The sequence below is a fragment of the Papaver somniferum genome, chromosome 3 (assembly GCF_003573695.1).
Source record: "Papaver somniferum cultivar HN1 chromosome 3, ASM357369v1, whole genome shotgun sequence".
NCBI lineage: Eukaryota > Viridiplantae > Streptophyta > Magnoliopsida > Ranunculales > Papaveraceae > Papaver > Papaver somniferum.
In genome coordinates this window covers 125,741,494-125,762,443 of record NC_039360.1, presented here as the reverse complement: position 1 = coordinate 125,762,443, position 20,950 = coordinate 125,741,494, and the positions used below count along the sequence as shown (strand labels likewise).

The 20,950-nt window shown below is 32.5% G+C and overlaps 1 protein-coding gene and 1 long non-coding RNA gene across 3 annotated transcripts; one reads left to right on the top strand and one right to left on the bottom strand.

Annotated features, from left to right (window-relative positions):
• Positions 1-14,801: 14,801 nt before the first annotated feature.
• Positions 14,802-19,487, top strand: LOC113357299. The gene is made up of 5 exons (XR_003363559.1): positions 14,802-14,925; positions 15,577-15,661; positions 17,595-17,675; positions 17,772-17,841; positions 19,355-19,487. It is a non-coding gene; the product is annotated as an uncharacterized LOC113357299 (long non-coding RNA).
• Positions 15,325-19,357, bottom strand: LOC113357297 (sugar transporter ERD6-like 7). Of its 2 annotated transcripts, XM_026600662.1 has the most exons (18): positions 19,147-19,357; positions 18,980-19,042; positions 18,257-18,297; positions 18,077-18,136; positions 17,915-17,980; positions 17,780-17,845; positions 17,582-17,657; positions 17,401-17,465; positions 17,214-17,306; positions 17,034-17,114; positions 16,831-16,915; positions 16,673-16,716; positions 16,533-16,595; positions 16,372-16,431; positions 16,231-16,284; positions 16,085-16,144; positions 15,885-15,999; positions 15,325-15,639 (listed from the first exon to the last, which is right to left on the bottom strand). In XM_026600662.1, the coding sequence occupies exons 4-18, from the start codon at positions 18,131-18,133 to the stop codon at positions 15,497-15,499; spliced, it is 1,128 nt and encodes a 375-aa protein (XP_026456447.1). In that variant the 5' UTR covers positions 18,134-18,136; positions 18,257-18,297; positions 18,980-19,042; positions 19,147-19,357; the 3' UTR covers positions 15,325-15,496. The 2 variants fall into 2 exon arrangements, with proteins under 2 accessions (XP_026456447.1, XP_026456448.1); XM_026600663.1 differs by lacking the exons at positions 18,980-19,042; positions 19,147-19,357 and having other exon boundaries at positions 18,257-18,325.
• Positions 19,488-20,950: the final 1,463 nt, after the last annotated feature.

Below are 20,950 nucleotides of genomic sequence, written 5' to 3'. Positions count from 1 at the left end.
ATTTTTTTTCTTTTGCTAAGAAGTCTAGTCTATCTCATATCCAGAATTCATGACTTGCTAGATCTACTAATAAACTTCACTTGCTTAAACCATAAGCAAGAAGAATTTGATCCCAAAAGTACTAAGTGGGGATGTTTCAACAGTTGCACGTAAGTTGTTATAAATACGTAATACTAGCACAAAGGTTTCAACATTTGCACGTAAGCTGTGGCAACGCATGTACCTACTACCTATCTATATTGTCACGAGAACAACTGCACTATTGTAGCCATCATTAATTATATATACACAGATCACTTTCATTCTCTACTTCTTATTTCATACTATTCGCAATGCATGTCTGTATATGCATTCAGTTACAACTGCACTTTAGCCTCCAGTAATCCTCTCTCTCTCTCTGATCATATAATCGAAACAACCAATACTAATACGAAATCTCTTAGCTATATGGAGGGTTCTTCATCCTCAAGAGGTTTGAGGAAAGGAGCTTGGTCCGCAGAAGAAGATCTTCTTCTTAGGAAATGTATCCAAAAGTATGGTGAAGGAAAATGGCATCGAGTTCCTCTTAGAGCAGGTGCTCGTTAAACTTAATTATCAGTAGATAATAGAAAATTGTTCTAAAAGTGTAAAATGTTTTGTCATTTTTTGTTTTGCTCGGCACCCGACTTTGGTACCTACAGTTGACACTTGTGTTGGAGTCTTGCAACAATAGAAGAAACGTCAGATGTATCAAACAATAAATATAAAGAACCGTATCAAACAACTCTACCACGAACAATTGATGAGGGCAGAATCACATGTTCAACAAGCTGTCCTTAACATATTAGTTCGCGGGTATACTCTAAAGTAATGCTAAACCCCAACGTGCGAAGATGTGTCCAGGATAAGACTGCCCGATATAACTTGTATTAGCACAATACAAGTTACCCACTCTTAAACTCAGCAACGGGGATGGAAGTAAAACACCGCACGAAAATAAAAGCAAGAAGATAAAGAAAATTAGACCTAGAGATGGTCGCTGCTTGTGTGTTTTGAAAAGACATTTTCGAGTTGTATTTATAGGAAAATTAACTTGCAAATCAAGTTAGGTTTAGGTTTTTTTTCTTATAAAACGAGCTTTGTTCCTTGTAAAACAATTAAACACAAATTTATTTTTTTTCCATAAATAAACTCTAAAATAAATTATTTATCAAGTTAAAAACTTGCAAAAAACAATTTCAAGTAGACACGGACTTGGTGTTTTGTACACGCGCATGGGCATGGGTCGAAACATGTATTTTTCTTATAAAACGAGTTTTGTTCCTTGTAAAACAATTAAACACAAAAAAAAAAGAATTTTTTCCATAAATAAAACTCTTAAATAAATTATTTATCAAGTTAAAAACTTGCAAAAAATAATTTCAAGTAGACACGAACTTGGTGCTTGGTACACGCGCATGGGCATGGGTCGAAACATGTATTTTTCTTATAAAACGAGTTTTATTCCTTGTAAAACAATTAACCACAAAAAAAGAATTTTTTCCATAAATAAAACTCTTAAATAAATTATTTATCAATTTAAAAACTTGCAAAAAATAATTTCAAGTAGACACGGACTTGGTGCTTGGTACACGCGCATGGGCATGGGTCGAAACATGTATTTTTCTTATAAAACGAGTTTTGTTCCTTGTAAAACAATTAAACACAAAAAAAGAATTTTTTTCCATAAATAAATTATTTATCAAGTTAAAAACTTGCAAAAAATAATTTCAAGTAGACACGGACTTGATGCTTGGTACACGCGCATGGGCATGGGTCGAAACATGTATTTTTCTTATAAAATCAGTTTTGTTCCTTGTAAAACAATTAAACACAAAAAAAAAAGAATTTTTTTTCCATAAATAAAACTCTTAAATAAATTATTTATCAAGTTAAAAATTGCAAAAAATAATTTCAAGTAGACACGGACTTGGTGCTTAGTACACGCGCATGTGCATGGGTCGAAACATGTATTTTTCTTATGAAACGAGTTTTGTTCCTTGTAAAACAATTAAAAACAAAAAAAAGAATTTTTTCCATAAATAAAACTCTTAAATAAATTATTTATCAAGTTAAAAACTTGCATAAAATAATTTCAAGTAGACACAGACTTGGTGCTTGGTACACGCGCATGGGTATGGGTCCAAACATGTATTTTTCTTATAAAACGGACTTTATGAATTTTTTCCATAAATAAAACTCTTAAATAAATTATTTATCAAGTTAAAAACTTGCAAAAAATAATTTCAAGTAGATACGGACTTGGTGCTTGGTACACGCGCATGGGCATGGGTCGAAACATGTATTTTTCTTATAAAACGAGTTTTGTTCCTTGTAAAACAATTAAACATAAAAAAAGAATTTTTTCCATAAATAAAACTCTTAAATAAATTATTTATCAAGTTAAAAACTTGCAAAACATAATTTCAAGTAGAGACGGACTTGGTGCTTGGTACACGCGCATGGGCATGGGTCGAAACATGTATTTTTCTTATAAAACGAGTTTTGTTCCTTGTAAAACAATTAAACACAAAAAAAATTTTCCATAAATAAAACTCTTAAATAAATTATTTATCAAGTTAAAAACTTGCAAAAAATAATTTCAAGTAGACACGGACTTGGTGCTTGGTACACGCGCATGGGCATGGGTCGAAACATGTATTTTTCTTATAAAACGAGTTTTATTCCTTGTAAAACAATTAACCACAAAAAAAGAATTTTTTCCATAAATAAAACTCTTAAATAAATTATTTATCAATTTAAAAACTTCCAAAAAATAATTTCAAGTAGACACGGACTTGGTGCTTGGTACACGCGCATGGGCATGGGTCGAAACATGTATTTTTCTTATAAAACGATTTTTGTTCCTTGTAAAACAATTAAACACAAAAAAAAAGAATTTTTTTCCATAAATAAAACTCTTAAATAAATTATTTATCAAGTTAAAAGCTTGTAAAAAATAATTTCAAGTAAACACGGACTTGGTGCTTGGCACACGCGCATAGGCATGGGTTGAAACATGTATTTTTCTTATAAAACGAGTTTTATTCCTTGTAAAACAATTAAACACAAAAAAAGAATTTTTTCCATAAATAAAACTCTTAAATAAATTATTTATCAAGTTAATAACGTGCAAAAAATAATTTCAAGTAGACACGGACTTGGTGCTTGGTACACACGCAAGGGCATGGGTCAAAACATGTATTTTTCTTATAAAACGAGTTTTGTTCCTTGTAAAACAATTAAACATAAAAAAAGAATTTTTTCCATAAATAAAACTCTTAAATAAATTATTTATCAAGTTAAAAACTTGCAAAACATAATTTCAAGTAGAGACGGACTTGGTGCTTGGTACACGCGCATGGGCATGGGTCGAAACATGTATTTTTCTTATAAAACGAGTTTTGTTCCTTGTAAAACAATTAAACACAAAAAAAAATTTCCATAAATAAAACTCTTAAATAAATTATTTATCAAGTTAAAAACTTGCAAAAAATAATTTCAAGTAGACACGGACTTGGTGCTTGGTACACGCGCATGGGCATGGGTCGAAACATGTATTTTTCTTATAAAACGAGTTTTGTTCCTTGTAAAACAATTAAACACAAAAAAAGAATTTTTTCCATAAATAAAACTCTTAAATAAATTATTTATCAAGTTAAAAACTTGCAAAAAATAATTTCAAGTAGACACGGACTTGGTGCTTGGTACACGCGCATGGGCATGGGTCGAAACATGTATTTTTCTTATAAAACGAGTTTTGTTCCTTGTAAAACAATTAAATACAAAAAAAGAATTTTTTCCATAAATAAAACTCTTAAATAAATTATTTATCAAATTAAAAACTTGCAAAAAATAATTTCAAGTAGACACGGACTTGGTCCTTGGTACACGCGCATGGGCATGGGTCGAAACATGTATTTTTCTTATAAAACGAGTTTTGTTCCTTGTAAAACAATTAAACACAAAAAAAATTTTCCATAAATAAAACTCTTAAATAAATTATTTATCAAGTTAAAAACTTGCAAAAAATAATTTCAAGTAGACACGGACTTGGTGCTTGGTACACGCGCATGGGCATGGGTCGAAACATGTATTTTTCTTATAAAACGAGTTTTATTCCTTGTAAAACAATTAACCACAAAAAAAGAATTTTTTCCATAAATAAAACTCTTAAATAAATTATTTATCAATTTAAAAACTTCCAAAAAATAATTTCAAGTAGACACGGACTTGGTGCTTGGTACACGCGCATGGGCATGGGTCGAAACATGTATTTTTCTTATAAAACGATTTTTGTTCCTTGTAAAACAATTAAACACAAAAAAAGAATTTTTTTCCATAAATAAAACTCTTAAATAAATTATTTATCAAGTTAAAAACTTGCAAAAAATAATTTCAAGTAGACACGGACTTGATGCTTGGTACACGCGCATGGCATGGGTCGAAACATGTATTTTTCTTATAAAATCAGTTTTGTTCCTTGTAAAACAATTAAACACAAAAAAAAATATTTTTTTTCCATAAATAAAACTCTTAAATAAATTATTTATCAAGTTAAAAATTGCAAAAAATAATTTCAAGTAGACACGGACTTGGTGCTTAGTACACGCGCATGGGCATGGGTCGAAACATGTATTTTTCTTATAAAACGAGTTTTGTTCCTTGTAAAACAATTAAACAGAAAAAAAAGAATTTTTTCCATAAATAAAACTCTTAAATAAATTATTTATCAAGTTAAAAACTTGCATAAAATAATTTCAAGTAGACACGGATTTGGTGCTTGGTACACGCGCATGGGTATGGGTCGAAACATGTATTTATCTTATAAAACGGACTTTATGAATTTTTTCCATAAATAAAACTCTTAAATAAATTATTTATCAAGTTAAAAATTGCAAAAAATAATTTCAAGTAGACACGGACTTGGTGCTTGGTTCACGCGCATGGGCATGGGTCGAAACATGTATTTTTCTTATAAAATCAGTTTTGTTCCTTGTAAAACAATTAAACACAAAAAAAGAATTTTTTCCATAAATAAAATTCTTAAATGAATTATTTATCAAGTTAAAAACTTGCAAAAATAATTTCAAGTAGACACGGACTTGGTGCTTGGTACACGCGCATGGGCATGGTTCGAAACATATATTTTTCTTATAAAACGAGTTTTGTTCCTTGTAAAATAATTAAACACAATTTTTTTTTTCCATAAATAAAACTCTTAACTAAATTATTTATCAAGTTAAAAACTTGTAAAAAGTAATTTCAAGTTGACACGGACTTGGTGCTTGGTACACGCGCATGGGCATGGGTCGAAACATGTATTTTTCTTATAAAACGAGTTTTATTCCTTGTAAAACAATTAACCACAAAAAAAGAATTTTTTCCATAAATAAAACTCTTAAATAAATTATTTATCAAGTTAAAAACTTGCAAAAAATAATTTCAAGTAGACACGGACTTGGTGCTTGGTACACGCGCATGGGCATGGGTCGAAACATGTATTTTTCTTATAAAACGATTTTTGTTCCTTGTAAAACAATTAAACACAAAAAAAAAGAATTTTTTTCCATAAATAAAACTCTTAAATAAATTATTTATCAAGTTAAAAGCTTGTAAAAAATAATTTCAAGTAAACACGGACTTGGTGCTTGGCACACGCGCATAGGCATGGGTTGAAACATGTATTTTTCTTATAAAACGAGTTTTATTCCTTGTAAAACAATTAAACACAAAAAAAGAATTTTTTCCATAAATAAAACTCTTAAATAAATTATTTATCAAGTTAATAACGTGCAAAAAATAATTTCAAGTAGACACGGACTTGGTGCTTGGTACACACGCAAGGGCATGGGTCAAAACATGTATTTTTCTTATAAAACGAGTTTTGTTCCTTGTAAAACAATTAAACATAAAAAAAGAATTTTTTCCATAAATAAAACTCTTAAATAAATTATTTATCAAGTTAAAAACTTGCAAAACATAATTTCAAGTAGAGACGGACTTGGTGCTTGGTACACGCGCATGGGCATGGGTCGAAACATGTATTTTTCTTATAAAACGAGTTTTGTTCCTTGTAAAACAATTAAACACAAAAAAAATTTTCCATAAATAAAACTCTTAAATAAATTATTTATCAAGTTAAAAACTTGCAAAAAATAATTTCAAGTAGACACGGACTTGGTGCTTGGTACACGCGCATGGGCATGGGTCGAAACATGTATTTTTCTTATAAAACGAGTTTTGTTCCTTGTAAAACAATTAAACATAAAAAAAGAATTTTTTCCATAAATAAAACTCTTAAATAAATTATTTATCAAGTTAAAAACTTGCAAAACATAATTTCAAGTAGAGACGGACTTGGTGCTTGGTACACGCGCATGGGCATGGGTCGAAACATGTATTTTTCTTATAAAACGAGTTTTGTTCCTTGTAAAACAATTAAATACAAAAAAAGAATTTTTTCCATAAATAAAACTCTTAAATAAATTATTTATCAAGTTAAAAACTTGCAAAAAATAATTTCAAGTAGATACGGACTTGGTGCTTGGTACACGCGCATGGGCATGGGTCGAAACATGTATTTTTCTTATAAAACGAGTTTTGTTCCTTGTAAAACAATTAAACATAAAAAAAGAATTTTTTCCATAAATAAAACTCTTAAATAAATTATTTATCAATTTAAAAACTTGCAAAAAATAATTTCAAGTTGACACGGACTTGGTGCTTGGTACACGCGCATGGGCATGGGTCGAAACATGTATTTTTCTTATAAAACGAGTTTTATTCCTTGTAAAACAATTAACCACAAAAAAAGAATTTTTTCCATAAATAAAACTCTTAAATAAATTATTTATCAAGTTAAAAACTTGCAAAAAATAATTTCAAGTAGACACGGACTTGGTGCTTGGTACACGCGCATGGGCATGGGTCGAAACATGTATTTTTCGAGTTGTGTGTTTTGAAAAGAGATTTTCGAGTTTTATTTATAGGAAAATTAACTTGAAAATCAAGTTAGGTTTAGGTTTTTTCTTATAAAACGAGTTTTGTTTCTTGTAAAACAATTAAACACAAAAAAAGAATTTTTTCCATAAATAAAACTCTTAAATAAATTATTTATCAAGTTAAAAACTTGCAAAAAATAATTTCAAGTAGACACGGACTTGGTGCTTGGTACACGCGCATGGGCATGGGTCGAAACATGTATTTTTCTTATAAAACGAGTTTTGTTCCTTGTAAAACAATTAAATACAAAAAAAGAATTTTTTCCATAAATAAAACTCTTAAATAAATTATTTATCAAATTAAAAACTTGCAAAAAATAATTTCAAGTAGACACGGACTTGGTCCTTGGTACACGCGCATGGGCATGGGTCGAAACATGTATTTTTCTTATAAAACGAGTTTTGTTCCTTGTAAAACAATTAAACACAAAAAAAGAATTTTTTCCATAAATAAAACTCTTAAATAAATTATTTATCAAGTTAAAAACTTGCAAAAAATAATTTCAAGTAGACACGGACTTGGTGCTTGATACACGCGCATGGGCATGGGTCGAAACATGTATTTTTCTTATAAAACGAGTTTTGTTCCTTGTAAAACAATTAAACACAAAAAAAGAATTTTTTCAATAAATAAAACTCTTAAATAAATTATTTATCAAGTTAAAAACCTGCAAAAAATAATTTCAAGTAGACACGGACTTGGTGCTTGGTACACGCGCATGGGCATGGGTCGAAACATGTATTTTTCTTATCAAACGAGTTTTGTTCCTTGTAAAACAATTAAACACACAAAAAAAGAATTTTTTCCATAAATAAAACTCTTAAATAAATTATTTATCAAGTTAAAAACTTGCAAAATAATTTCAAGTAGACGGACTTGGTGCTTGGTACACGCGCATGGGCATGGGTCGAAACATGTATTTTTCTTATAAAACGAGTTTTGTTTCTTGTAAAACAATTAAACACAAAAAAAATTTTTTCCATAAATAAAACTCTTAAATAAATTATTTATCAAGTTAAAAACTTGCAAAAAATAATTTCAAGTAGACACGGACTTGGTGCTTGGTACACGCGCATGGGCATGGGTCGAAACATGTATTTTTCTTATAAAACGAGTTTTGTTTCTTGTAAAACAATTAAACACAAAAAAGAATTTTTTCCATAAATAAAACTCTTAAATAAATTATTTATCAAGTTAAAAACTTGCAAAAATAATTTCAAGTAGACACGGACTTGGTGCTTGGTACACGCGCATGGGCATGGGTCGAAACATGTATTTTTCTTATAAAACGAGTTTTGTTTCTTGTAAAACAATTAAACACAAAAAATTTTTTCCATAAATAAAACTCTTAAATAAATTATTTATCAAGTTAAAAACTTGCAAAAAATAATTTCAAGTAGACACGGACTTGGTGCTTGGTACACGCGCATGGGCATGGGTCGAAACATGTATTTTTCTTATAAAACGAGTTTTGTTTCTTGTAAAACAATTAAACACAAAAAGAATTTTTTCCATAAATAAAACTCTTAAATAAATTATTTATCAAGTTAAAAACTTGCAAAAAATAATTTCAAGTAGACACGGACTTGGTGCTTGGTACACGCGCATGGGCATGGGTCGAAACATGTATTTTTCTTATAAAACGAGTTTTGTTTCTTGTAAAACAATTAAACACAAAAAAATTTTTTCCATAAATAAAACTCTTAAATAAATTATTTATCAAGTTAAAAACTTGCAAAAAATAATTTCAAGTAGACACGGACTTGGTGCTTGGTACACGCGCATGGGCATGGGTCGAAACATGTATTTTTCTTATAAAACGAGTTTTTTTCTTGTAAAACAATTAAACACAAAAAAGAATTTTTTCCATAAATAAAACTCTTAAATAAATTATTTATCAAGTTAAAAACTTGCAAAAAATAATTTCAAGTAGACACGGACTTGGTGCTTGGTACACGCGCATGGGCATGGGTCGAAACATGTATTTTTCTTATAAAACGAGTTTTGTTTCTTGTAAAACAATTAAACACAAAAAAGAATTTTTTCCATAAATAAAACTCTTAAATAAATTATTTATCAAGTTAAAAACTTGCAAAAAATAATTTCAAGTAGACACGGACTTGGTGCTTGGTACACGCGCATGGGCATGGGTCGAAACATGTATTTTTCTTATAAAACGAGTTTTGTTTCTTGTAAAACAATTAAACACAAAAAAAATTTTTTCCATAAATAAAACTCTTAAATAAATTATTTATCAAGTTAAAAACTTGCAAAAATAATTTCAAGTAGACACGGACTTGGTGCTTGGTACACGCGCATGGGCATGGGTCGAAACATGTATTTTTCTTATAAAACGAGTTTTGTTTCTTGTAAAACAATTAAACACAAAAAAGAATTTTTTCCATAAATAAAACTCTTAAATAAATTATTTATCAAGTTAAAAACTTGCAAAAAATAATTTCAAGTAGACACGGACTTGGTGCTTGGTACACGCGCATGGGCATGGGTCGAAACATGTATTTTTCTTATAAAACGACTTGTAAGAATTTTTTCCATAAATAAAACTCTTAAATAAATTATTTATCAAGTTAAAAACTTGCAAAAATAATTTCAAGTAGACACGGACTTGGTGCTTGGTACACGCGCATGGGCATGGGTCGAAACATGTATTTTTCTTATAAAACGAGTTTTGTTTCTTGTAAAACAATTAAACACAAAAAAAATTTTTTCCATAAATAAAACTCTTAAATAAATTATTTATCAAGTTAAAAACTTGCAAAAATAATTTCAAGTAGACACGGACTTGGTGCTTGGTACACGCGCATGGGCATGGTCGAAACATGTATTTTTCTTATAAAACGAGTTTTTTCTTGTAAAACATTAAACACAAAAATGAATTTTTTCCATAAATAAAACTCTTAAATAAATTATTTATCAAGTTAAAAACTTGCAAAAATAATTTCAAGTAGACACGGACTTGGTGCTTGGTACACGCGCATGGGCATGGGTCGAAACATGTATTTTTCTTATAAAACGAGTTTTTCTTGTAAAACAATTAAACACAAAAAAGAATTTTTTCCATAAATAAAACTCTTAAATAAATTATTTATCAAGTTAAAAACTTGCAAAAAATAATTTCAAGTAGACACGGACTTGGTGCTTGGTACACGCGCATGGGCATGGGTCGAAACATGTATTTTTCTTATAAAACGAGTTTTGTTTCTTGTAAAACAATTAAAACAAAAAAGAATTTTTTCCATAAATAAAACTCTTAAATAAATTATTTATCAAGTTAAAAACTTGCAAAAAATAATTTCAAGTAGACACGGACTTGGTGCTTGGTACACGCGCATGGGCATGGGTCGAAACATGTATTTTTCTATAAAACGAGTTTTGTTTCTTGTAAAACAATTAAACACAAAAAAGAATTTTTTCCATAAATAAAACTCTTAAATAAATTATTTATCAAGTTAAAAACTTGCAAAAAATAATTTCAAGTAGACACGGACTTGGTGCTTGGTACACGCGCATGGGCATGGGTCGAAACATGTATTTTTCTTATAAAACGAGTTTTGTTTCTTGTAAAACAATTAACACAAAAAAGAATTTTTTCCATAAATAAAACTCTTAAATTAAATTTATCAAGTTAAAAACTTGCAAAAAATAATTTCAAGTAGACACGGACTTGGTGCTTGGTACACGCGCATGGGCATGGGTCGAAAAATGTATTTTTCTTATAAAACGAGTTTTGTTCCTTGTAAAACAATTAAACACAAAAAAAGAATTTTTCCATAAATAAAACTCTTAAATAAATTATTTATCAAGTTAAAAACTTGTAAAAAATAATTTCAAGTAGACACGGACTTGGTGCTTGGTAAATGCGCATGGGCATGGGTTGGAACATGTATTTTTCTTACAAAACAATTAAACACAAAAAAGAATTTTTTCCATAAATAAAACTCTTAAATAAATTATTTATCAAGTTAAAAACTTGCAAAAAATAATTTCAAGTAGACACGGACTTGGTGCTTGGTACACGCGCATGGGCATGGGTCGAAACTTCTCCAACAGATATAAACCGATTATTCATGAAGCATTAACACCAACAGGAACATCTAGTAGTATTACGGATAATACTAATGCCATATTAGATTTTGGAAAGGGGAAATAACTTAAGAACGAAACTGGTAGTTGTGGTGATGATAGTCGAGGAGCCGAAGAAGGTGGTAAGGTTGAGCACAACGACAATGAGGAGTACCAGTCCTGGAATGAATTGTACCTTGGTGATAATCTATGGCGGATGTTTATGGAAGACCAATTAGATGGGCATTCAATCATCTAATTAGTACACTAGTTACAAGGGTATGTATAGCATTTAGGCCGGTTTGTGAGCATAGGTGTGTGCTAGTTTTTGTTCACTCTGTTGGTGGCATACATAAATGGTTATTTTTCTTCTTGCTCTGATGCATTGGTAATTTTCAGGTCATCAAGGACCCCCTTGTAAAGTAGGCTGTTTCATTTTCTTTTGAATAAAATCTTGTGTTTTATAGGGGAAAAAAATGAAGCTTATGCAGATGGTAGAATAGGCCATACTGTACAATTAACGTGGGAGATTCCAGCGGAATGTGCCAAAACAAAAAAAAGAACTTCGGAGGGTCATCATCCAATGGCAATTAATAGGTTGTTTGGATACATACCCACTAGTTAATTTTTGACTTCTGAAATGACTTCAAAAAACAAAATAATTAACTTTGTGACGCAAAAAAAAATGACAATTATGTTATTTCGCTCTCTACACGCATTCCATCAGATTGCAAATGGCAGCATACCGCATAATTTTCCAAATCTTCCGGTGCTCTTATTTGGACCACATTCTCACAAAACATTTCGAACTCCGCTGAGCCCACTTAACTCCAAAATATTTTGTGCCGCAAAATGTTTCTGCTTATGACTACTTCTGCTATATATATATCTAAACACACAACTTTTTTGCTAAAAAAAATGAATTATATTAACTGAGAAAGTTACATAGTAGAGTTTAGGAATTCAGGAATGTACCCCATCCATTCCCTAGAGGTTTTAGACCTTCTACAGAACTTTACAGCTTTGTCTTCCAACATAGTATTGTTTCTTTCTAGAAATTCAAATCGAACTAGACTAAAACAAGAAATGATTGATTTACAGTCATCTATTACTGTTTTATTTTCCCAGTGCAATTGGCTATTACTAGAATTAAAAGAGTCTATAACTGCTTTAGCATGACTTGCAAAACATACTTTATCTAGGCCTTTGTCTTTTTCCCAATTCACTGCTTCAAACAAGGCCAGACTTTCAGCTTCTTCAGCATTCCTCACATTCCCGGCTTTGAGCTTGCATCCGATAAATGAGCCTGCAAGGTCAGTCAAGACCAAACCAATACCAGATAGGTTAGTATCTTTATTATAGGCAGCATCACTGGAAACTACATGACAATCAATAGGCAAAGATCTAGTAACTTGATCAATTGTTTTATCCACAACAGGAACTGATCTAGTATTAACATGAGTATCAGAGTTGTGCAGATATAGTTCAGTATCATTAACAAGCTTAAGAGAGAGTCTAACAGTTAAATGATGATTAAGATTTTTCCCCTGAAAAACATGGTAACATCTATCTTTCCAAATGCTCCAAGCAATAGAAAAAACGACACCTGCATTCTTATTTATTGCAACATCTGTAAGCCATTTAGTGACCCAGTCTTTCAGATTAATATTCAAAGAACTATCTTGTTCAATGGCATCTGCAAAAGGTGTTAGAGACCAAACAGCCTTAGAGAAATCACAGAGACCAAACAGCCTTAGAGAAATCACAGCGAAGAATAATATGTTCAGGTGATTCATGAGAACCAAAATTTCACGTGCTACAAAGTAATAACTGTGCTCAGGTGAAGAATAATATCTAAATACACGACAACTGTGCTCCAATTGGTAAAAACAAGTCCCAAATCCCTATGGGAGATATCGATGATACTTAAATTATAATGCCAGAAACACCCTTCATAGGAAATCAAGGGACGCCTGCCTCTATCTTTCATTCTTATCCGTTTTTATTTACTGCTTTAAAAGCTGAGGAAGATGAATAAAATAAAAACCCAGGGGGAAGTATCTCCTCTTCCATTATTTTCTTAGTAAAACATCCACTAGTGTCTTTCTTCTTCTCAAGTGCAGCTTCTACCAACAGTTCCAATAATTTCTCAGTCTCTCGAGTTGTCCATTGTTTGTAATTCGTAGTCACTTCCGTTTCCGGTTCCGTATTCTTATTCTTCCTAACATTCTTTTTTTTCTTGTTGTTTTCAGCAGGTTGGCTGGATTTTTCCATTCTATGGTGTGACATGTTAGCTACATTAGTATTTAGACTAATACTAGAACTTAACAAAGCAAGGATAGTAATAACACCGAACAGTCTAATGTAAACATGATAAAAAAATGTGATACTAGATTACACAGTACTAACACGCAGAGCTACTTAGCCAAATTGTTAATCAAAGAAAATCCCTTAGCAACTCCTTGCAACAAAAGCACCGTATGAATTGGCTAAAACACGCCAATACGGAATGAAGTACGCCACTGTATTGAACTTTGGCATATAGAATAGAAGAGAAGTATGTGTCTAAATAAGAGGAATTAACAAGTGATAGTGATTCTCAATGACACCCATGAAAAGTAGCAAGCCAATTAATGCATGATGACATAACAAATTATGAAGATAGCTGTAAAGGAATTCTGTTTCACCGAAACACAGTTTCAGATTGTCCAATCTTTGCAGTACTAATACTTACCTGATCCTCTTGAAATTTTTACAGTACACTTACAACTCAATATTCCACAACACACTCAAAAATCATAGCATTCCAACGGTTCATTAAAAATATACATTACTCAGAACCCGACTACTTTCAATACGTGAATACAGAATTCAGTTCCGGATTTCTCACACTTTGGTGTACCTAAAGTGATCAGAACTTCATGAAATTTCTACAGTAGGAAACCTTCATATATACAAACATCATACTAAAATTTCAGCTTTGTCCGATAAGCGGAGAATGAGATAAATAGGAATCAGTCCCCTATTCGGGATTTAAACTCAGCAGATCATAGTCATATATTGTGCAAGCTTTGCAGTAGCAAACGTGACCTGATCCGCGTGAAAATTTTACTGTACTTCTATAACAAGGTAAACTACGACATACTCAAATTTCATAATATTCCAACGGTTGAATTTAATGATATCATTATAATCAAATCATGCAATTTCTTACCAAGATCTTTTGAACCACAAATTAGGGTTTTGACAGAGAGAGAGTACCCAAAAAAAACTATACACACAATCAAAATAAACAATCATGGAGATCAAAGATATGAAAAACAATCAAAATAGTACACAAATCAAACTATTATAAACAATCATGGAGATCAAAGAAGAAAAAAAACATACCTGGAAAAAAACGTTTCCTCTTCTTTCTCCTATGGTTTTCTACGCACCAAACTCCTTCCCAAATCTCTACCCTTTTGAGAGATTTGTTGTGAGACCAAAATACACTAAAAACTCCTTCGAACTCCCCAAAGCAACCAACTCCCTAGTATTGCAGGGTATTATGACTAACAGGGAGTTCAAGAGCTTTTTTTAAACTCCCCAGCGACTAACAGGTGTTTTCTAGAGAGTTTACGAGACTCCTCTAAATTCCCCCACGACTAACGGAGATTTGGAGAGACTCCCTCAAACTCCCTCAGGACTAACGGGAGAAAACCTAAATACATTAAAATCTCTCAAACTCTCCCACGACTAACCCCCTGTCATTTTCATCGTATCTTAAGAGTCCCTTACGGTTCTCGTCCTCTTGGTTTTCGTTGTCTCCGGCTACAGGTACATCTCTATCTATATGGGGTTTGATGATGAACTATGAATTCAACTTATTGATCCTTAGAAATTTTGATCGCATTTTTAATGATTGAATTTAGGGTTTAGCTTAGTTTGTATCCTACTACGTTCATGATTCCCAGAAAAGATCACATTTGAACCTCACAAATCCCGTTTCATTAATTTAAGTGAGTAATTGAAGATTCTATACTGTAAATCCAAGTATAATGTAGATTCAACTTGTGTCACCAACATTTCAAGGCTCATAGTAAATTGATATACTAATACTCATCACGCTATAATGAAGCTAATTGCATAACCAAAAGTTTATAATCTGTGAACTTGTATCATCCATATTTTGAGGGCTTTCGAATAAGCTGAAAATTTGTGTTTTTGGCCTGAATGTGAATCTATAAAGCATTTTGCTTGGTTTATTATGTGTTTCATATACCAAGAATCGCCCGGGTGACAAATGCAGAACCAATCAGTTACTTTTGTTTGTTTGTTTGTTTCTTTTTTTCTTTTTGACTTTGGACAACAATATACATATAATACATGCTAATTTGAGTTCATCAGCTTATTTCCTATGTTCTTGATCTTCTTCATGATTGTTGATGGTAGCTTGAATTTCTTCTAAGGTTCTTCCCTTTGTTTCAGGCACTACCCTTGCTATGAAGATAATAGCTAGTCCATTGATCAAGGCATATATCATAAATGTACCTGAAAGCACACACAGTTACGAGTAAGTTTTTCTACTCTTCTAATCGATATCTTTTTGATATGATTCTTGTCCTAGGAGGCCAAATTTTGAAAATAACTTCCAACCTTGACACCCAACTAACAACTTAGGGTGTTTGATCAGTTTACTTTAATCGTAATTGGCTGTTTTACTTAATTTCCTTGCTCACACGCTGAAATAAATATGGGTAAATGTTGGTATTCTCTAGATTGAAAAGATTTGTTACCGTAAGTGCTCCAGCTCATGAGATAGTTGTAAGTATAGGAAGCCACCCATGTGCCAAACCAACTAACTAATGTTGCTAAACTTCCTGCAACTCCCTTTACATTTATCGGGAAGATCTGCATGAAAGATAGAGTAATATCTGAGTTCTGGCTTTACAAGCTAAAGACATAAAAAAAAGAAAAAATTAGAATGTTGAAATACCTCAGACATTACAACCCATGGTACTGCTCCCATTCCTATAGAGAATGATCCTATGTACACCTGAATTAAGAGCCAAAGATGATTAACCTAATACCTCGGCTACAAATAGATTTACTTTGCACTGCGTGTAGTTCTATCAGTCTTACCAGGATTCCTGTTACAGTAAGTGCTGGTACTGCGTCGAGTAGCAATTCATGATCCTGATTTATGTAAGTGGTCAGAATATGAAGAAAAAAAGTTTAACATGGAAGATGAGTTTCTTGTTGTACAAACTGTTTGGTAACTACCTTCATAAAGAATGCAGCTCCATCTAGGAGGCAACCTAGAACCAGACCTGTTGCTGAGACCTAGAAAAGAAAAAGAATTCAGGGCTAATATTTATCTCAAAAGGTATAGTATTGTGATGTTTTGTAAGATAGCTTTAGTTATTTCATATTTGACACCTTACCAGTAGAAGTGCTCTTCGTCCAGCTCTATCTATTAAACTTACACCCAGGGCGGTAACGAAGATCTGCATAAAAGGATAACCTATTTCGTCAGTGGACGGGAAGGAAAATATTCAGATTTGTAAAAAGGGAGACTGCAAACCGGAAGAATGGCACAGATAGTTGTTCCAAGGTCTGGTGGAAATCCTGAAATGATACAAATAGTAGTACCAATAAAAAGCCAAAATACAAAGGTCGAACAGATAAAACTGGCTAGAGGATTTGCTGTACAGAGCATATATTGCTAGGTAATTAAGTTACCTGCAGAAACAAAAGTTTGTCTTAGGTAGAATACGACTCCGTTTATTCCTCCAAATTGTTGACAAACCATTAATCCTACTCCAATCTGATCATCAAATGGAAATAAGAGTTGAATCAAATTTCCAGGTCCGTCAAAAGTGAGTAACCAAAATAAACTTTTTGCTTGTGAAGTTCAGTATGGGGTATGAGAGAGAGATTCTTACAGTGACTGAACGTAAATATCTTATTTGAAACAAGTCCCTTAATTTGGCTTGTGGGAGTTGTTGAAGAGATTCCATACTATCCTGACAAACCACAAAAAATCGTCATTTCATGGTTCTTCACATTTACTTATAGGTACCTCTTATAATTTTTTTATGCTGGAAACTAGGATTAAGACCAACTTGGATTTCGGTTGCTTCACTAGAAGTATCAGCTTCTTTTCCCCGAAGCTGTTGTAGTGCTGCTTCAAACTCTTTTTGTTTTCCGATTTTCGCCTGCATATATTTATAATTAAATATAATTAATCATTTCGCGTTGCTTCTCGCACGGAATACACCAGAAACAAACTCAGTAACTATCATTCCTTACCAGCCATCTAGGAGACTCTGGAATGAAGAGAAGACCCACAAGCATAATGGCACTAGGAACTAATGCTGCAAATCAATTCACTTAGTCAGTCCATCTTCACAGTTCCACCCTACAGAACCCCCACATTGTCTGTGTTATTTATAAATAAATCCTTTGAGTTGTTAAGGTTTTTCGATTTTACAAAATAATGCCAGGTTGCGCCATGGTAGAAGCTGTCCTATCAAAAATGAAGTAGAAACTCCGCAGGAAATCATAAGCTGTTGAGAAAGTTGAAAGTAAGTAAACATCTCGTTTATATCATTTCTCTTTTTTATATTTTACAGTTTTCATCTTTCATTTTACAAATTTTAATAATAAAAATGTGTGCCAAGGTCTGAACCTGATTCAATGTTGTCAAGGCTCCTCGAAGATTCTTGGGTGCTATTTCAGCTATGAAAACAGGTACCTGTTCGATCCATTTGCTTGTTATGTTTTCGTAATGCTTATTTGATCTTTAGGGAAAGAAAGAGCGTACCACGTAGGAAAAGACTCCCATCCCATATCCCGTAGCAAGTCTTCCAACATCGAGTGCCAGTGCGTCCTATAATAATACAGAAGATCAGGCATGAAAATAGTAATACAGAAGCTGATAATTCTGACTAGCTACTACAGCTTAAGAATCATTGAGATAACCAACCTTAGCAAAATATATGGAAAGCCATCCTGTAATGCAAAAAGCACTTGACATTCTCATTGCCTGTTTCCAGGAGATCAAATGAAGGAACCGTTACTTAGTAAGAGGGTCATACTACTCACAGAACCCGTAAAACGAGATAGGTAATAAATGACTTGAGTATTGAGTCTTTGTTATTCTTACCCCTTTTCGACCGATGAAATCAGCAATTGATCCACTTGTGACTGCACCAACCATTGCACCAATAGTCAATATAGAGCCAAATACTGAGTACTGAGAAAGGAACAGGCCATTTTTTTATAAATTGAACTTGTAAAAGTCCATATAATTATAAAACTGCATATGTAAAAATACAATTACCCACAGCTTATTTATCCATCGTTAGTCATAATTTGATACCATTTACTTGTTCTTGTACCCATGAAAGAGTCTTTTGTATAATTAGTGTAACAATAGTATTCACCTAACAGTCAGCTGACTTATTATCTTAACTGTAGTTAGTTGTTTTAGAAATATTTTCCTTCTTTCATTTGAATGAATCCAGACATTTGTTGTTGTCAATCTGTACATCTAGAAATTCATTCTTCAGCTATTTATCAGCCAAATCATTATTTGCCTTCCTAGCTGTAAAGTGCTTATTTTGAGTCTCCTGTTGTAGATTACAAAAAAACCATCATCAATTTCTAGAAATGAATATTGAGTGGCAAGTTCGGATTTGATACTTGATAATTCAGTGACCTATCACCTATGTTTGAAACTTGTCGGCATTCTAATTCTGACCGATCATAAAACAATCCAGCAAAGAGTTTTTTGTTTCCTCTATCAAACCTCTGCCAGTTCTAAAGATAGAGTAGTAATTTAGGCTATTTAGCATTTGGAAGGGAGGAGACTTTTAGCAACTCAAACCTCTGCTAACGATAGATTGAGCTCCTCTGTGATTGCAGCTTGAGTAGGCGATGAGTACCCTACCTACAAACACATACACAGTCAAACACACACACACACACAATGAAAAGACTTGCTCAGATGTACATACAGTAAGTGAAGACACCTGAGTTATGTGAAATACTTACACAGGTACCATACTCAAAAGAGCCCCAAATTGAAACAAAAGTGCTCAAGTATACCATCCATAGACTTTCTTTGTTTTCTTTCAATAACCCATCTTCAACTTGTGTTTGTTGATCTGAAATACTGTTTGTTTGCTTGATTATGAACGGTTTCCTCATCTCTCCATTCATATTGCTGTTCTCACTATTTTGCTATACATTCATATGACAGAATGAAGAAGAAGAAGAAAACAACGAGGTTAGCGAAATTGCTGCTTATATAAGAATGAAAGAGAGACAGTAACTGTCAAGACTTTCTATTCTTAAATTATAATTGAAATGGACCCTGACTGATATACTCCAAGCATCTTGTAAGCCCTCATACGTGGAAGTCTTTGCGACAGGGGTTAGCCACTTTGGAATCACTGCCCCATAAGAGTATGTGCAAGTAGCAGTTGTTGCTGTGATGAACGAATGGATTAATGCATTCTTGTGGGTGAATATAATCCCAAGGGTAAAGAGGGGTGGATTTGGTTTTCAGGTAATTTGTTACAGAATACAGTTGATGTTTGTACATCTCAGACATGTATGGCTGAATAAGACCCACGTTTGGAGCAACCTTATTAAATCTCGACCTACTCATGGTAGCTTTTGTACACCAGCTTTCTTATGAAATTGAACAAAATTACTGTAATGAGTTGGATTAATTTTAAGTAGAATATGTGGCTTTTGGCAAAAGCCCTTGGTCTTGATCAATAGTACTGGTACCACAAAGTAGTGTACAGTGGTTGGGGTTTTAGTGTTGTATTATTGTTATATACAACCAGCTTAAAACGTCATTTCTTAATCAATGAAATAATATCTCCATGGAAGTTGATTTGATATAGCTGGGGGTGGGGCATTAGGTTGTTCTTTGTTGTGTTCTTTGTATTGAATTGATCTAGTTGGGCAGTAGCCAGTAGTGCATGTTTTTCATATCCTTTTTGTTTAATAACATCATTTCTTGGTGATTAGTGTCTTAAATAATAATTTAGGAAATAATTGAGTAAACTTGTTCTGGTGCCATAATCCATTACAACCACTACGGATTTCCTTAAAAATAAAATTAGGTAAAAGTATCCATTGTGAAGATTGTGTGAAGTCACATAATTGAAGACAGGAGTTGAAGATTGGGCCACAAAAGCAACATATTGGTTTGATCTGTTCTGTTTTCTGCTTTCTTTTTTAGAACGATTTTTGTAGGTACCATGGTTTTTTTTAGGGGATCATGGTTTTATTAGGCCACCTTCCCTATAGTTATAAGGGGTGACCTAAAGCATTGAAATGACTAATCTACCCTTAACCTAATTTAATTTAAAATCACCCTTATAACCAACTATATATATATAGATATATATCCACCACCACCGCCCAACATCACCGATTACCACCACCACCACCTCCGATTATCACCACCACCAACCACCGATTACCACCACCACCACCACCACCTCCCACTACCACCGCCGATTACCACCACCACCACCTCCTCCCACTACCACACGCCCACCACCCCGATTACCACCACCACCACCGCCGATTATCACCACCACAAACCACCGATTACCACCACCACCTCCGATTACCACCACCACCAACACCACCACCTCTCTATATATATATACTTAATTAAATCATTAACAAAGATATTCCCACAAACCCATTACTTGTCATTTGTTTTTGGTTGAAGAAATGAGAAATAATCATCAAATGAGTTGAAAATGGAAGTGCAGAGAGGTTAATGGTGGGTTTTTTTCAGAGAAAGGTTCGTTACGTCGCAAAAACAAGT